Here is an 18,310-nt window from a genome sequence, read left to right on the forward strand (position 1 = left end):
GCAAAAAAGGATGCTGCTCTGTTGGAGGCTTAGCAGAAAACTTTCTTTTATCACTGTTGATTTCCTGTCTACAGAAGAAACTCCCACTGTTAGCAGGAGAAACTTGTTACTCAGGGACCTAAAATTCTCTAAATTGTAGGAATGACTAAGCTGGGTGTCAAGCAAATAATGCAGGTTGACTTGAGCCCTAGTCCGAAGTCCATCTTGACCAGGCATTTTCAATCATGATTAGCTGGATGCTGTTGTGAGTCAATGTAAACATTTGTAAGTCTATTTGCATATTCTTTGTCCTGCTTTGTACATAAATATACTGGCATTTTTCAGAGTCTGGTCAACCCATCTGTGGCAATGGACTGGTTGAACAAGGGGAACAGTGTGATTGTGGATACAGCGACCAGTGTAAAGATGAATGCTGTTACGATGCAAATCAACCAGAGGATAAAAAATGCAAGTTAAAACCAGGCAAATACTGCAGGTATTGTGCATGTCTGTTACAGTACAGTTTAGTTTTGTGAGTTTATTAGTAGCTGTAGTTGGTATTTTAAAAATTGAATCTGTTTACTTGTATTCTTTTTGAAGTATTTATAGTGTTTAAAATGCCTTAGTGAGAAGTTTGTAAGCACAATTACGCTGTGCCGTTCTTGGTGCTAATTGTAGCTTGCTGTCTGTTAGATGACTGTTCTCTAGCTTTTTGAAAGGTAATACAGCACTGAATTGTAGCAGTGTAACATATCACAGGACTGAGTGCACACAGATGTGTGTTGAGTTTCTTTTACCTTTATTGGAAGTGGGTCATGCCTCTTACAAAAGCTGGATGATTCAGAAAGATGTGCCCAGAATGCTGTTCTTACAATATGTGCAGGAAAACATTAATTGCCCAAATGATAATGGAAGATACAAAATTGGATCCTATCCTAATGCCATTTCTACAGCATTGCCTAACTGGAAGATGACTGAAAGATACAGTTGGTTGATTTTTATTTTTTTAAAACCTTGTTTTATAAATTAAATCAATCTGGTTTTTAAGTCACCTTTATCTTGGCAGTGTTGTGTACTCAGTGATTTAAAGGAGGAACTTTTAAAGATCATAAGACTAGCAGTGAAGTAAATCAACTTCTGTCTTTCAGTTCCATGACTTAAGATATATTTGAAATGCTTACCTCATCTAAAAAGGGATTTTTTTCTATATGTAAAGTGTGAGCTTTTATGTCTCTCTCCAGACAGACAGAAATCTAACATCTGGTTAGACTCAGCCAAAGATGAAGAGAAAATTCTATTATTTTTAGGTGTAAACCAGCTCAACTTTTTTGATAAAACATACACAATTCTGTTCTAATTAATCTTTCCCGGCCTAAAATGATCATTGTCACCCTGGAAGCGGAAGTAGCATGTACTGCTGTTTGACAGTATACACACAGTAGGAGGACCATATCCTGTGAATTCACAGTTATAATAATTTTGCATGTCTTCTCCTCCCTCCCCCTTGCAAATCTGTATTACTTCTGTCAAAATAAAGGCCCTTTTTTTAGTCTTATAACTGGTTTCTGAGATTTTGTATAGCACCTGTGGTGAGTTGTTCCCTTGTGAGTACACCAGGTGCCACCGCCACCTCCTTTCTTTGCTCTCATGTTCAGCTGATTGTGGTCTAGCTTTATGTCCTGTTGCAACAGTCTTAAATATGAATGGATGAATCATTTTTGGTTTAGGATTCTCATTTTCCCAGCTCTGTTAGTACAAAGAGGTTTCCAAAGATCTGTAAAGCAAATCCAAGTGTAAGAATAGATCCAATAAATAACACATTAAAGTACATTTTAGGAAAACTGTTGTATCTGTCCAGCTGCTTTACATGTCTTTCAGTCTTTACATGTGTGACATGCTTGTTTCTCTTAGCATGCAATAGTTTTAAAATAGAGGTGTGCTCACCTGCAGAAGGTTTGTGCTATCTTCTAATGTCCACTAAATGCCAATGAGCACCCTGTGAATAGCGTGAAGATACAATATAATTTGAGATGATGACTTGAAAGGCTGAGCTTTAATGAAGTAGTTATGTATTTTATAACCTTTGCTCTTCTGCTTTTAATGGCATATATGTACTCAAACACAGCCTCAGAAAGAGAAATTATTGTTTCCTGTGGTTTCACCAGATATACTGGTGTGTTACACTCATGTACATAGCATAAGGGGCTTTTGATGTCTGTGATGGAAAGGAAGCCAAGTGTTCTCGAGGAACCAGTGAAACTATACTATATGGCTTCTTTGACAAATGTTTCTTTCCCCAGAATTTGTTTATAGGCTGACTGTGATTTCTGATTGAAGACCTGACCTGTCTCCTTCCCTTTTCTTGTTTAAATAAACAATAAGTTGTATGCCTGCAAAAAGTAGGAAAAAAATATTATGGATGTTAATTGGTGACTGATAAATCTTTATCACACTGAAATTTGTACCATCAGACTCATCAGTTGTGCCTGAATTAATTTTGTCAACTTGCTAATTTAATGTTTTATATAAAGAAACTCTGAAATGCTGTTATTTTCTATATATCTAATTTAAAATGTGCTGTGCTGTTTTTCTAACATAACGTAAATAGTTTAAATGGTTGCTACAATGACTAATGGAGCGGTAACCTTTTGTTACTTTAAAGGGTGGAGAAAAATAATTTCAATTCACATTTTACTTAGTACAAATCAGAAAAATGCTGACTTTGTGTATGTGTCAGGATGAAGAGTTCTTCTGGAATAGTTCATGGTTTTTCTTTACATCCAGTGTTTTCTATTTATTTCTAGTCCTAGCCAAGGCCCCTGCTGTACTGCACAGTGTAATTTCAAATTGAGGACGGATAAGTGTCGAAATGATTCTGACTGCGCAAAGGAAGGAATGTGTAATGGTGTCAGTGCTCTCTGTCCAGCATCTGATCCTAAACCAAACTTCACAGACTGCAACAGGAACACACAAGTGTGCATAAATGGGGTATGGTCTTTTTATCATCCATCTATTGCAAGGTGCTGTACTATGAAGTTATACGGTTTCAATACTTACTGGAGAAGTGTTTAAGATTAATCCCATTTTTAATAAAAATGTTTGATTTATTGGTTTCAGTCAAAGAGGCACACACCAAATATTAAGAACACATAACAAATACCAAGCTAGATTTACTTTTTGAGAAAGTTCCGCTTAAAGTGTTTGTACAAATTGGGGTATGAAAGTGGTTTATTTCCTAGTTCCATCTTTTCATTTTTCTTCAGTCATGGTCAAGTAATTTTGTTGCCTTAGAAAATGAAATATACTATGAAAACATGTTGGTTTAATGAAAATATGCAGTTCCTCCACCCATGTGTATGTAATACAGATGTGCAAGCATATAAAATTACTCTGAACTGCCATTAGTTTCCTGGGTTAAAGAGTCCATGACAGTTGCCATAAAATATTGATGAGAAGTGTCTTATGAATTGATCTATGTTTACCTGGAAGCAGAAACAAGCAAAAGTCTTCCTCTTAGAGCTGTAACTTGCGTTTCTGTAATTCTGTTTTCTGCAGTCTGAGTTTTAAATCAGATGCTACTGCTTGTAATAATTCTTCAGCTAATTTTGAGTAATTTTAAAGACTGAGGAATTGTCCATATAGTTCCTTGATTTTGAAACAAGAATATAAACACACTGGAGGGTTTTTTTTCTAATTTTTTTAGCTGAAGGGTTGTCCCACAGTGGGATTAAACACAGAATCTTTCCTGTCATTAGTTTCATTATTTTCTGAGATAAGGTATTTTGGAGACATGCTTTTGTGATTAATTTTCCTGAGCAGAGTTTTGATTAATCACATCTCGGTGTGAATTGCAGTGCTGGGAGAGTTTTGCAGGATACTCTGAGGCCCTAAAAAGAGGGTACAGTGTGGAAAAAAAATTGTCAGACAAGCCTAAACACTGAAGTTGATTGACAGTATGGTTTTGTGTTTATAAACTTCAGAAGAAATTCAAGCTATTATTATTACTTATAAGCACCTTTAGACCTATGATTATACTTTCAGCTATTAAAAATTAAAATCTTTCCTAATGTCAGTGTGCTTAGAAGTGGAATTGATTTTTATGTTCTCTTGCTTTTCTCTCAAACAGCAATGTGCTGGCTCTATCTGTGAGAAGCATGGCTTGGAGGAATGTACATGTGCTAGTTCAGATGGCAAGGATGATAGAGAATTGTGTCATGTCTGCTGCATGAGAAAAAGTAAGATTTGTCTGCACTGTATGATTAAATGTAGCAGTAGGTATCTGAAATCTTCTCGGTGTTTGTATTTGTATCTCATTGGTTCATGAGAGCATACTGCAATTCTGTTCATACTTAGTTTCAGATAGATACTGTATTGTATTTTCTAGAAGATAATGTATTTTGTTGTTTTACAGATTAGTAGAAACTTAATTTTTTTCAAAAGCATTTTGAATGATTGAACACCAGAGTATTTATACGTGTTTTACATTGATTAATTTATATTTACTTTTCAGTGGACCCAGCTACATGTGCAAGTACAGGCTCTAACCAGTGGGAGAGACACTTTGGTCGTAAAACTATTACTTTGCAACCTGGATCTCCTTGTAATGATTTTAAAGGCTATTGTGATGTTTTTATGAGGTGTCGGCTAGTAGATGCTGATGGCCCTCTAGCTAGATTAAAGAAAGCAATTTTTAATCCAGAGCTGTATGAAAATATTGCAGAATGGATTGTGGTAAGTTTGGGGGTTATTTTATTTTACTAGTCTAATGTAAAATTTTCTTCGTTGGGAAGTGTTGCTGTGTATATACAGTACTTCAACATCCTGAATGTTCCGTCCCTGAAGTTAGCCCATCCCTGGCAGTGTTCAAGGCCAGGTTGGAAGGTGTACCTGCCCATGGCAGGGGGTTGGAACTGGATGAGCTTTAAGGTCCCTTCCAACCCAAAGCATTCTGAGAATTCTTCAAAGTATAATCAGTCCTTGTCTTGCTAGTTTTTTCTATAAGCACCTTGAGTGCGCAAATATTTTGATAGATTGAAGGGAATGGAAAAAAGTAACAAGCAAATATTTTGTGTTGTTAATACCTCTGTTCACTGTTTTGGTGTTAATGTTCACATTTTGAATTTACTTGGGTTTTCCTGTTTTAAGTCTTCATATTTGAATGCTCTGATTTCTTTTTACGAACTAAATTTATTGATCTCGAGCATTTATTATTTTTAATGCACTTTAGATGACCCTTTCCTAATATAATAGACTGGGAGGAGAGCTACAGTGAAACATCATTACAGAGCTCCATAGTCAATTCTGTGTAAGCTGTTGATTGATTTTAGGCTTATATAGCTCTGTTGTAGTGATATATCTGTGTTGTATTTGATAATAGAATGGATCTGAAGTATTTTGGATTTTTTTTTCTGTGTAAGAATTTTGGGGCTGTTTTTCTTTAAAATGCTGTGGTCATATTTTAAGTGATGGTTCAGAACAGCTTTTTGATGACTTTTAGAAGGCAAAGGAAAGCCATATTTCATGACCATTGTCTCTTATGCATGTCTGCCAGCCCACCAACTCCAAATAATTTTTTTCATGTTTTCAGGTATATTGGTGGGCAGTGTTGCTTATGGGAATTGCCTTGATCATGTTAATGGCTGGTTTCATTAAGATATGCAGTGTTCATACTCCAAGCAGTAATCCAAAGTTGCCTCCTCATAAACCACTTCCAGGTGAGTACGTAAGGTTATTAAATTTAGAGTAATGCTTTATCCTCAACTATTTTGTTCTGAAGGGAAGTTTCAGGTGTCCCAACCTACAGTTGTTAGTCTGGCCAGTGTGAAACTAATTCATGTTAGTTTCAAAATGAACTGAAATTCATGCCAGTGAAACAATCGTAAAAATAACTTCTGCCTTATTCTCCTATAACATAATATGCATATCAAAGGAAAGCTTTGAGGATGTTTTCTGCATCAGAGTTCCTTTTATTTACTATTCCATGCTATATTTTTTAAGAATCGACCTGTTTAAGAAACTGCTGTTGAGGTAATAAAATGTAGTCTGTAAATCCTCTGTGCAGTTAATAATCTATTTAAAACCTTGCAGGTCTAAATCTGGAGCCTTTCAGAAATAGTTCTATGTAATCTGTATGGCAACTTTTCTAAAATTCAGTTCTTTTAAATTCATTTTAATAATGTGCATCTTTCTTTGGAACAGGCACTTTAAAAAGGAGGAGACCACCACAGACTACTCAGCCACCACAGCGGCAAAGGCCCCGAGAGAGTTATCAGATGGGACATATGAGACGTTGACTGCAGCTTTTTGCCTTGGTTCTTCCTAGTGCCTACAATGGGAAAACTCACTCCAAAGAAAACCTAATAAGTCATTGTCCCCAGTCTTAACTCTCAATAATAGAAGAGGAAAAAAAAAAGCATGATATGCCCTCAAAACAAGTGGAAATGGTTAATTTTTAATGAATTCTCAAGCTCAAAAAGAAGAAAAGTGGTTTTCTTGCATATTTTTAACTTAGTGGCACAAAGTCCTAGAGTATCGTGATTCTTTCCCCCTTCTGTGCTCTTCATTGCTGCATTTTCTTCACTTGCAGGCAAATATGGCTGTAGGAAAACTTATACTCAAGAATTTGAAAAACAGAAAGTTCTATTTTTCAACTGCCAGACAAGACTAGGAAGCTAGACCACCTCAGCACTGGAGACATTACTTGTCAATGTATATACATTGTTATATGCAGACATGTATTTCTAACGTACACCCGTACTTGTGTGCAATTGTAAACAAGAGAATTGCAATATGGATGTTTTCTTTGTATTATAAAACTTTTCCGCTATTAATGAAGAAATTACTGTTTAATTGACATACTCAGGATAACAGAGGATTATGGTGTGTAATGGTCAAGGATCCTGTGATGCTTTATACAGCAATTTGGAATCAAATCAAACTTTTTTTGTCATGATCAAAGTTGTTTCAAGCACTCATTTCATCTTTGTCGAACAGCTGCTAAGACATAGCATACAAGATTGAATGGTCTTTTAGAGATATACCAGGTGTTATGCAAACTCTGCAAATGCCACAATGTTTCAGAAATGTTTTATAGAGGTGTCTAATTTCTTGTAGCTCAGCATAAATATTCTCATTTTGTCTGATTCAGTTAAATAATGAATAGTTTGAAATATTTCCATGCTTCCTTAGAAAATCCTACCTATTATTCAGCTTGTTCTAAAAATTGCAACTGATTTATTTGGGCTGTTTAGATGTTCTTACAGTACAATTAAGTTCGTGTTCTGAGGGATGTGGAAAGAAAGAAAAGCTGTAGGTTTTGTCTTTTTTAATTTATCAGATATTTGAATAACGCTTCAGCATGATACTGTTGATTGATAACCACTAGAGCTATTACTGCCCAGCTACTGTGGCAGAGTTCAAATTGTAGTTAGGACTACCAGTTTTTCCACAGTTTTATACCAGTAGTGAAGTTCAACAGCACAGTGTCCCATTCCAAAGTTTTTATGACGAATGTAAATAATTGGCATTTTTGAAAGAGGAAACAAAAGGTGTCTTAAGGTGCTTACTGCTATGCAGGAGATGAAAGGGGGCATTACAAAGTGTTTAAGCTTGTGATGTATTTATTGCTTGTTTTCCAAAAGCAACAAGCTAATTAGAGATGCAAATGGCTATAATTTTCCTGGCTTTGCTTAGGGGAGAATTTACTAAGGGTTGGACAGGCTTCCTTTGTTTGTTTTTTGTTTTGTTTTGTTTTTTTTTTTAAGAGTATAAGGTTTACACAATCATTCTCATAATGTGACGCAAGCCAGCAAGGCCAAAAATGTTACAGAATATAATGGGATCTCTTCCTTGTAAACTTGTACAGTATGTGGTAACTTTTTCAAAATACAGCTTTTTGTACATGGTTTAGAGACAAATTTTGTACATGAAACCCCAAGTCCAATAGACTATATAAATAATTCTAAATGATCTTAACTAGTTAGAAGTGTGTGTAGTTGCTTTTAAGTAATTTTAAATACCTTTGTTTTAAGACTGTGCAAAGATTGGAAGTGGGTTTGCATTTCTAAAATGGTGACTTTTATTCAGCAAGAGTTCTTAGTAACTTCTTGAGTGTGGTAGACTTTGGAACATGTAAATTTTTTGCCTGTAATGTTATCCTGTGGTAGGATTTTGGCAGACAAATGCTGCCGTATTTTAGTTTCAGTCTAAGTTAAATGTTTTCTGAAAACAGAAATGTGCACTGAACTCTCCACTGCAAGTCAAGATGTGGTAAAACCGAAAGTTCAAGACAATGAAATGGAATACTACTGTCAATTTCATGTCCACTGTGTTTTATACAGTATCTTTTTTGTTCACTTTGGAAATTTTTACTAAAAATGCAAAAAATAAAGTATTGTGCAAAGATATGTAAGGTTTTTTGAAACTTGAAATGCATTAATAAATAGACTTGATGAAATAATCTTCTGAAGATCCATTTACTTTCTGAACCCTGGAAGCAAAGAGGAATACAGATTCTATTTAAGTTTCGGTTTTTCATGGAATGGGGCTGTCATGCCAAAAAGTAACTGGCTAGTCTTTACACTATCCAAGTGCACCTCCCAAATGTAACATGTGGGAGTGGATGGTTTTCTGTAATCTTTTTAAGGAAAAGCCCTAAAATTACCTTTCAATTACTTGTATGATCACAGAACAAAAGCTTTCTCTGTTCTTATCCTTAAAATGGAAACTAGTTACCAGTGGGGTATATTCAGGCCTGGCTGCATTACTACTGAATGATACCTTCTGAGGGATCATTAACTGGAGTTAGCACATAATACTCTGAATGCATAACTGATGGGTGACACTTTTAGAAGTTAATTAGCTTTTTGCAAGGTGCTTTAAAACTGGTAAGCTGCATGTCTGTGCTTGTTGGGTGTGTTGTACAGTTGATTTCACAAATAAGGCTGCTTTTCAAAGTCGAGTCCTGCCAGCTAGCCTCATGGCTGTTGAGAGTGGCCTCTTTAGACATCTGTTTCCCTAACTGAACAGAATACGCTTTGATGTAATCAAAGCACATGCAGAGTTCCTTCCTCACAGTACCTTCTGATTTTTTCCCATGGCTGGTTTTTTTTATATCCCTTGTAGCTAAATAGCACTGTCAGGGTAAAAGGTATTAAAAGAAAATCAGTTGGAGCAGAGCCCTTCTGCAAATCAGCATCATAGGTGCCTAATATGTTCGGTGAGGGTTACAGTTACATTTTTCTGTCTAGGAACACAAACCAGAGTGGTAGAAATAATGCCCAGACATCTAAAATACAGATTTTATGTCTATCTTAAAATGTGTTTGAGGAAATAAAGGGGTACATAAGTAGCTGTAACTTTTCTAACTAATATTTAACCTAATAATCACTAGTTGTAGCTATTTGTTTATTTCTGTTGTATTTCTTAATACTTTAGATAGTATGCATTCACCTTTGGTGTAGAAGCCTGTATAGTCAGAATGGTGTGGATGTGAGAAGGGCATCAAGCTCCTCTTAAGCTATGAAACTCTTATCAGTGACTCTCTTTCACTGATACAGCTTGTCTTTAGTGTTCCAATATTTATTTTGGGAAAAGCACACAAAAAGGAAAGAAAGAATTTTTACTTCTGAATATGGAAGTCCATTATTACAGAGGTGAGGTAAAGAACAGCATTCATTGTGTCATTCTAAGCTGTACTTGCTCTGACAGGAGCAGGTTCCTGATGGCTTTCAAGGTCTCAACTCAGTTGTTTGGAGTGACACAGGAATCATTCCAATGAGTACAAATTAAGGCACCACTATAGGCACTTGCAATTGTACATGTAACTACAGTTTTACATTCAGGCATTGTAAGACTGACTGCAACAACTTGGGCTTTATTTAATTTTTATATCAGAAATCAGTGTAATGGCTGTCAAAACACAGGGACAGGATTTATTTGGACACATTTCTACAAAAGACATCAGAATAAGTATCTTCATACCTGCAAGAGATCAAATACTGAATGTTCCTTCAAATTTCTTTTTTGATTTATTGAAGTTTTCAAGTTGTCTTATTTGAGGATATAGCAGTCAGTTGAACTGGAAAATTATTCTTCTCCCCCAGCCTCCCCCCACCTCAAAATCTTCAGAAGCCTTCAAACTGCAGTATCCCATTCCCTGAGTTTCAGCACCCTGTAGACATTTTTTTTTCCACATGCTTTTCCTGAACTAGTGCTTGCAAGCTTGCTTCTCCTGAAGTTTAGATCTCTTTGTCAGCCTTTTCACCACGTAAGAGATACTAAGGTGAAAGAAATGCCAATTTAATGTCTAAAATGTTAAGTGTTAGGATGTGTAACTACAGGAAAATCATGACTGGAAAGGCTCTTTGAATGTTTTCCATCATACAAATCTCATTAAAAGCTGTCTTGCCAACTCTTGTGCTCTTTTTTTTCAGGTATAGTGAAGCACTAACATTTTTTCTGCACTGGAGGAGCACAGTCCAGTTCTTTCTAGCCTTTGTCTCTTGTTCTGTCATCTTTCAGGATCTTCTGACAAAACCTATTGAAGAGTGGGGTAGGATGTGGTTCTGAAAGCTTACAAAGTTCATAGCTTAATGAATGGTGTAGATAAAATTCAAGTGACAGTATTTCAATTCTATAAATAGACAAATCTTTTACAAACAAACCAACCTGTAACATAAGAAGTAAGTAGCAGATCTAGCTTTTTCTAAAAGCAAAAAACTGAATTATAGAAACAATCTAGAGAGATGCATAATTTGAGTTAGCCACACACATACTTTTCAGTCTCATTTTTCATTGTGCTTTCAACACTAAAATGGCCACATCATCCTTTGTTCTTTGTCTGTCATTCTTCAGGACACAATCCATTTTAAATTTATGCACCTAAAACTGCTGTCATTGGGTGTCTAGCAATTGAGTCTCTCCAGTGGATTATAGCTTATGGTGTTGCTGAAATTTTCTCTTTCTGCGTGTGCTCCTCATTGTACTTTCAGCTACTGTATTTAAGTGATCAGTTTATATGTAAGCACAGAACATTGTACAGAGTTTTAATAAAATAATTGTGTCAGGAAATCTAAGTATTAGGGTACCAACCTGAAGCTTTGAATTAATCACATTTAAATTTTTGACAAAGAAAGTAGAAAAGCTTTTTGTGTCTAAAAAAAATCCTTTTTTCTTGAGCAAAATCTTTTAAAGCAGAAACTTACAGTGCAGACCTACAGGTTCTTTTATATGGAATTTGTATCAAAATCTATAAATATCTCTCCTAATCAAGAATCTACTCCAAGTGGTCATCTTAAATATTAAGTTAGCTTCTGTAAGGACATGAAAAGTAAGTATCTTCAGTTCCCATTGTATTTGGTCAGCGGTTTTGGTTCAGGAATAGTAATTACTGAAAACAGCTGTCAAAAGTTAACAGCTAGTATTCTGAATGACTGGCAAAGATGCATTCATCATTTGATCACTGTTTGTAATTTGCAGGATTGCTCACTCTGCTCAACTTGTTCATTTGTTGCGCTTTTTAAATAAAACTCACTTGCATTCTGATAACATCCATATATTTTGATTCAGAATTCCCTACAAAATCTTGGAATGGAAAATATGCTTGCTCCAGGCCTGAGAACTATCTCACACATATTTTACCATTTAGAGAACATTCAAAACAAATCACATTCAGAGCACAAGAGCTGTAGAAACATAATTTTTAATGAATCTTGTGCCTAGCATTACGAAGTGACAAATTAAATACTCTGACACACAAACATTTCAGTATGCACTAACCATAAAAATAATCTGAGACAATAACACTTATGTAGTTTCTATTCTGACATAAGAAACAAGGGAAATGTATGTCTGAATTTATAAGATCATGCACTGAAAATGTTTGAGGGTTTTACCATTTTCATTTATTCATGCAGTTCCAAATCATGCTAAAAATCTGCTAAACAGTAACTTAAAATCTAAAAATCTCCAGGTATTACCTGCTCATGAAAGTATAATTTTAAAGCAAAAGTTAATTTAGTTGTGCTAGAATTGTGTGTAGTATAACAAGCATCAATAAAATAATTCAATTACTAGTAATTTAAATCAGCACTTTAAAATAGTTAAACAACAAAGCATTTTTAGGGTCATATGATTATGAACAATCCTCAAGCGTTCTGTATGTTGAGATGCATTTTAGTTTTGGAGAACGTTATAAAGTAAAAAGCTCAAATTTCTTGTTACCAATTTTATCTATTTGGGAATATTTCCTTCTATGAATTAATTCCCCCTTCATGAGGAAATACTGCAAGAAAGTTTTAACTGATAATAGTCATTATTAATCTTTCAAAGTATTTAATGGGAAATGAGGCTTCTTTTTTCCCTTAAATTGAACAAAGTATAATTTTTCCAAATGCTTATGGAGATAGTTCTTTCCAAGAGCAATTCTTTTATTCCTAGTGAGCAGCTGGTTCTCTAATAAAACTTTAAGCAATTTAAAATTGAGAGTTGCCTTGAAATCACTCATTGATCTCTTTGAGAGTAGGCTCCTAGATGGACAAAGCACTATTTCAGCTTACTATTACATCAAAAAGATCTAAATGTTTAATGTATTTTCTTCACCACCTCTGAAACTAGCAGGATATTTAAATGTAACGTAGCTGTGGGTTTTTTTAAACATTTTTCTAGATGTGTATTATTTTGAATATATCTTGGTGAGTTGTTGATTTCTGTGTTCTTGCTCATTTTCTGTTTTGCCCCTGAAAGCGATCTTCACATCTCACAAATGTTTTCTCTTGTGCTGGATAAAGGTGAAGGTTGTCAATGCTTTGAGGACAAAATGTCGCTCTAGAAAGAAAACACAGCAGGTAAGCATAAAGTTACTTTTTAAGGCTACTATCTTTATAAAAGTGTGCCCTCTAGATACACTGAATCTGACTTTATCTTTTACAGGAAGGTATCTGTTTTCATGGGCTTGTGAGGAAAGAGATGTGTCTGGCTACCAAATAGTAGGTGAGTAAATGGAGCAGGCAACTCCTGGATATTGACTGTATTATTCCTGTCTCTTTCTGGTGTCATACACAGCACGCTATTCTCCACAGCATACCTGCACTTCTGTCTTTGTATTCTCAATGGCCATTGTTTCAACTCTTACTACCAGGGCTGCACTACTTGGTCTGCTAGTACTTAGTTGGACACTGGTATTTAACTGAGGTCATTAAAAATTTGTTACGTAGGATGCTAAACCCACCAGCAACTCCATATGCTACAGAAATTTTTTCCATATATGGACCTCAAATATGTTAGAATCTGGTATTTTATTGCTCATAATTGTCTTTTCTTAACTACTTTTTATGCCATTATGTTCTGTGTTTCTCATTAGACAATCTAACAAAGGAAAAGTTATCATGTATATAAATACTGCAAATGTTGTGAGGTAAAGGTATGTGGAGGTAAAAATACTGTCAACAGTTTGTTCAAATGCTTGAGAAAAGGACAAAACAGCTCAAAACACATTTTGTGTTTATTACCATTTTTTAGTTTGAATTTCCAAAATTCCTGCTTCTTTGATCCATTATTTCTGGTCTTTCCAAGAACATCAAAATCTACAGGCTCTTCTCTTTGAAGAAAATACTTTTCCTTGAATGTCCTTTACCCTTCCTTCTAGAATCACCTAATAATCTTTCATTTCCCCATCAAGCATTAATACAGTATTTCAACAGTAACACATCATTTCCATAACCATGACAAACCCAGATTGTATGGAACAAACCCCAGAGGGTTATCAGTATCTGTTAAAATCTTGACACAAATTCCTGTTTATGCTTGCAGAAAAAAAAAAAAAAAAAACCAAAAAAACCAACCTTCTAAGGAGCATTAGGTACCTCAAGATACTAGCATTATTTTTGTTAGTATAAGAGCTCCCCGCCTCTCAGATACCTATTTCCTAGAATTTCTTAGATAGTACATCAGCAGTAATTGGCTTATGCCAGGTTATTGACACAGCTGTATTGGACAGGAGCCATCTAGTTAGAAAAATGAGTATACCTGACATAATCTTTTCACAGCCTTCATTCCCAAGGTACAAAAATGTGTATTTAAAAAAATGTGTATACTATGCTATAATTTGCTCTAGCAGCTAGGTCAGAACTGATTTGGGATCATCACTTTAAGAAGTAGTTTTAGATAGCAGGAGCATGTGCCAAGTGCTGCATTGGAAGAGGAAAATAGCTACAAAATAAATTTTCAAGGGGACAAAACCCAGTAAAATGTGATCCTGTCTCTGCCCCTCAGCACACACAGATTTGTCTTATGAAAATGTCTCTTTCAATTGTTTGATTTGCCTTTTGGTTCAATATCAAGGAGATGCATTTCTGCCAGTAAGTATTGTTCCACAGAAAGTCTTCAGTAATAATAACTGGTGCTGGTAAGAAAGAGACTATAGCAAGGAAAAAATCCCCTTCTAAGCCTGAGCCACAGTTACAAGGTAAGACATCCTTTTCTCATTAACCTTAATTAAACTGCTCAGTTAAAATTGTCCAAGGATTAAAGCAGTGAAAATCATTATAAGTCTTGTTATTCTGTCTTCTGGCAGAAATTTCTTTGAGTGAATAAGCAAAAATGTTATTAGTGTTGCTGTATGTAGAGAACAGAACCACTCAGGCTTGGTGATCCAGTTTCAAAGCAATCAGCAGGGAAAAAAGGAAAAATGAACACTACTACACACCCTCCCCACACACCCTCACACCCTACCCCCCAAAAAAAACCCCAAACAAGACACAAACTTGTTTGTATTCATATTGTTTTTTTCTTCAGAAAACTCCTATCTAGTGCTATTTCAGAGATCAGCTACCAAAAGTCACATCACTGAATTCACACTATATAAAAGAGCACAACCAGAGTGCAAAAACTGGTGTCAAATGCCAGTGAAAGTATAATATGTAGAAGTATGTACAGTCTTTTTGTTTTCCAGGACTGCTCACATTCTGCTCACCCACCACAGAAATTTCAAACTGTAGTTGAAGCTTTGCTTCCACAATGTATCATTTCAGGAATCTCTTACACAACCTCCACTGTGTAGTAATTCCTTATCAGCTATCAGACACTGGACTGGCTCTTGAATGGATGAGGTAAAAATAAGGGAATTTTGAACCCTTAACTTCAATGAATAATTAGATAACTGTGTAGTTCTGGATTTGATCTTTTAGTGAATACTTTCAAGAATGGAGATGCTGAGTTTCTCTATTAATTACATACTGAAAGTCAAATAACTAATATTTAGCATATTTTTTGTAAGTAGGAATTTGAATTTTTCATCACATTAATGTTGGAGCCAATATTTATCTTACAAAATATCTTGTTTCTTTGAAATTTCATATGTTCCTTATGGAGTGAGATAATCACATTCTGAAAATAAGTCACAAATTGTTATCAGTTATTGTAATTAATTGTGTGGAAAAATTGCATTGCAGAACTTGTTAAAATTCTTCCTTGGATATGTATGCTGACTCTTTCTCTATCTTCTATTCCCATGTATCAACAAAACTACCATCCAAGGCTACTGTGCCTTAAATTCAGATGGTGAGCCTGAACATTTCCTACTATTAATTTCTGACCGAAAACCAAAGTAATTATTTTAATCACTTGTAAATTATGCAGTCTGATAGGAGGGGGCAAAGTCAGTTATTGTACATGGATAAATTCACCATTGGTGAGAGTGCTGGGACTCAGATGCTTGCATTTGAATGAAAATAAACTGTGTGCCAAATATCTGTGGTGTTTTTACAGAAAAAAAATGTACTTTCAGTACACTTACTTTTGCTGTGTTTCCCCTGCTTTCACTTTTATTGTCTTCACTATAAGTCCTGGTTGACGGGTGCCTTTTGTCCATGTCATTATGGTTTGAACTGTGTCCCAGAGATTTTCCCAAACTGCAGTTCCTTCCCATTTTAACTTGATCATTATTACCTCACCAATATCAGTATCCAGGGTGATGAGAAAAGAGTAGGTTTTATTCCCATTTATACTTTCAGCTCTGCAGAAAACAAAACCAGACAAATGCTGTCTTAATTATTACGGTTAAGGTGAAAAAAAATCCAAACGATTAGCTTGCTCTTCTCTTTAAAACCAAAGAAGGAACTATGTTTCCTCCTCCTTCTCCAAAAGGGACCCTTACTGTCTCTAGGATACTCTTCCTCCAGGTGCATAAAGTGGCAAAATATGACAACATGCTGAAAAAGAAGAAGTGGGAGAAGCCTGAACAGCTGGTGAAGCAGTTGGGGTTTCTGACAACAAAAGGTGTCCCATAATAGCATCTACATTGTATCTTTTGTCTGCTAAAGCAAATGTTGACCCACTCTGTTGCCTTCGCTTTTGTTAATGCATATGGTGTCTATCATAAGAAATATCCAAAATTATTTACCTTAATTACAGCTGCTTATTTATTTGTGTTTTAATTTATTAGATCTCCCTCTGTTACCCATGCAATGGACCAAACATAAGTGGACAGGATACTTCGCGTTCAGGGAAACTTCCAAGATTACTAAGTTTGGTTTATAGAGATCTTTCGTGCAAAACCAGTAAGAACATTATAAAAGTTTTGCAATTTTTAGGGAACATGGGTGAAGAGAAGACAATTTCCAGTTCATCTTCACTTACCTGTACTAAACCATTTCACACATAGCAATTTACATACATGAGAGTGTAATAAATTGGCACCTTCTTTCTCATTTGTACAGTGATGTGTAATATTAATACTCACAGTGTGATGGGCAAGTTTTTAGCATCCTCCTTAGTGCCGGTCAGAGACATGGTAAAAGTTGGCTCTAACTGCTTTCCTGGGATTTCATTGATGAAGTGGATCTTGAACTGATAATGATAGACTGTAGAAAAGAAGAATTTGCAAAGTGATGAAGTTAATAGTCAAAGAAGCAATAGATTTCTCAGGCAAAATAAAATTTCATTGATACTGTATTTTATCTTTTAGATAGATGTATTGCGATGAAATCTTTTTTTTTTTTTGTGATTGTTGCTGTGCTGTATAATTCCTTAGAGTCTGAAGATCTGTTGCTCTGTTTAAAAGGATGGAGAAAAAAGGAAAAAGGTAACCTGCTTGAGTTGCCTCTGTAGATAAAACATTCTTCCATGGGAAATATTTCAGCTTTTCTTAAGTTTAGTTGTTAGAATTTCTGGCAAGCCCTCTGTGTAATCACCAGACAAATTCTTATGACTGGACATAGCTAAAGATGTATGACACAGACTGAAGAATTTACACAAGGTAGTCAGGCCTTTTCACTGATCAGCTGGAAAGCTGTCCTGTGAAACAGATGACTCGCAAACTTTCTTTGACTGCATAATAATACATTGTGCTTAACATGCATATGTTAACAATGTGACTTTGTTCAAGCACATTACTGTAAGAAACATATCATTAATACTTCGAGATTTGGTGGGTTTCTAGAAGAACAGTGTTTAGGGAAGTCTTTGATCTAAATATTGTCAGAATGAAGAATTAATCTTCAGTGTACTGATTGTGAGCAGCTTGACATCAGCAAATCATAAAAAAACCCAAACAAACCCCAACAACCAATTCCTGGGAATTAGAGGCCATGTGCACACAGATAGTATCAGCTAGATCTGAATGTTCAGAACTCTTCTGTCTGGTGATTCTACCAGCAACCTTCTGACAAAACTGATAGATTTAGGTGTTAAGGAAGAAAACCTTAAGTAACTTCTATTAACAAAGATCACAGCGTATTTGAAAGAATTAAAGGTGTTTGTATTTATCTTTGCAATCTGGTCAAAGTATGCATGGGAAACTGTCCTCAAAATATTATTGCACACTAGTTTTTGAGCAGAAAAATGCTCTTTGCTCATTTCTTCTCCTCACCCACTTCAGGCTTCGCCACATCTGAGAGTGGATCCACCATACTGCTAAGCGTCATCTTTTTATGTATGTGCACAGATCAATTTGTTTTGTGTGTGTGTAGCTCTCTGTTCACAATTGAAGGCATTTGCTGGAAAAGCTGTAATTTTTTGTGTTGTTTCCCAGTTAATGTATTTCAGTGAACAATGTATTTTCTCTAGAAAAGATGCCAGAAAACAAAATGGCTGATTCTTTGCTGCAAGCCTGATGAAGACAAAGCAGGCAGAGGCTTGTTTATAGGTCACTTTTATTACTAAACTGTCTTTCCTGAGTTTTCCCTCAATGTAAAAATTTATTATTCTAGTGTATGTTCTGATAAAGCCCAGGCTTTTGCTGTAGTTATGGTACTCACTTTAAGGGAAAAAGGAGAGCACATTCACATAAAAACTCTGACTCAGGGTCCCATCAGAGCTTTATTATAAATGTTAA

The 18,310-nt window shown here is 35.4% G+C and overlaps 2 protein-coding genes across 4 annotated transcripts in view; one reads left to right on the forward strand and one right to left on the reverse strand.

Moving 5' to 3' along the window:
- The window catches only part of ADAM10 (ADAM metallopeptidase domain 10), a 45,631-nt gene extending 37,194 nt beyond the window's left edge, over nucleotides 1-8,437 (forward strand). For 2 of the 3 annotated variants that reach the window (XR_004549957.1, XR_004549956.1), the window contains exons 11-15: nucleotides 325-475; nucleotides 2,784-2,967; nucleotides 4,106-4,214; nucleotides 4,490-5,693; nucleotides 6,178-8,437. Coding sequence is in view for 1 of the 3 variants with exons in the window: in XM_005145914.3 (XP_005145971.2) it covers nucleotides 325-475; nucleotides 2,784-2,967; nucleotides 4,106-4,214; nucleotides 4,490-4,710; nucleotides 5,567-5,693; nucleotides 6,178-6,272 (887 nt within the window). In the remaining 2 variants the exon portion in view is untranslated. The remainder of the gene's footprint in view (nucleotides 1-324; nucleotides 476-2,783; nucleotides 2,968-4,105; nucleotides 4,215-4,489; nucleotides 5,694-6,177) is intronic. The other variant, XM_005145914.3, reaches the window with a different exon arrangement.
- A 3,227-nt stretch (nucleotides 8,438-11,664) lies between these two features.
- The window catches only part of LIPC (lipase C, hepatic type), a 74,625-nt gene continuing 67,979 nt past the window's right edge, over nucleotides 11,665-18,310 (reverse strand). The window contains exons 8-10 of the mRNA XM_031046136.1: nucleotides 16,718-16,838; nucleotides 15,773-15,991; nucleotides 11,665-12,804 (exon numbers count right to left, since the gene is read on the reverse strand). Coding sequence (XP_030901996.1) covers nucleotides 12,699-12,804; nucleotides 15,773-15,991; nucleotides 16,718-16,838 — 446 coding nt within the window. The 3' untranslated portion in view covers nucleotides 11,665-12,698. The remainder of the gene's footprint in view (nucleotides 12,805-15,772; nucleotides 15,992-16,717; nucleotides 16,839-18,310) is intronic.

This window comes from Melopsittacus undulatus, chromosome 9 (genome assembly GCF_012275295.1).
Source record: "Melopsittacus undulatus isolate bMelUnd1 chromosome 9, bMelUnd1.mat.Z, whole genome shotgun sequence".
In the NCBI taxonomy this organism is placed as follows: domain Eukaryota; kingdom Metazoa; phylum Chordata; class Aves; order Psittaciformes; family Psittaculidae; genus Melopsittacus; species Melopsittacus undulatus.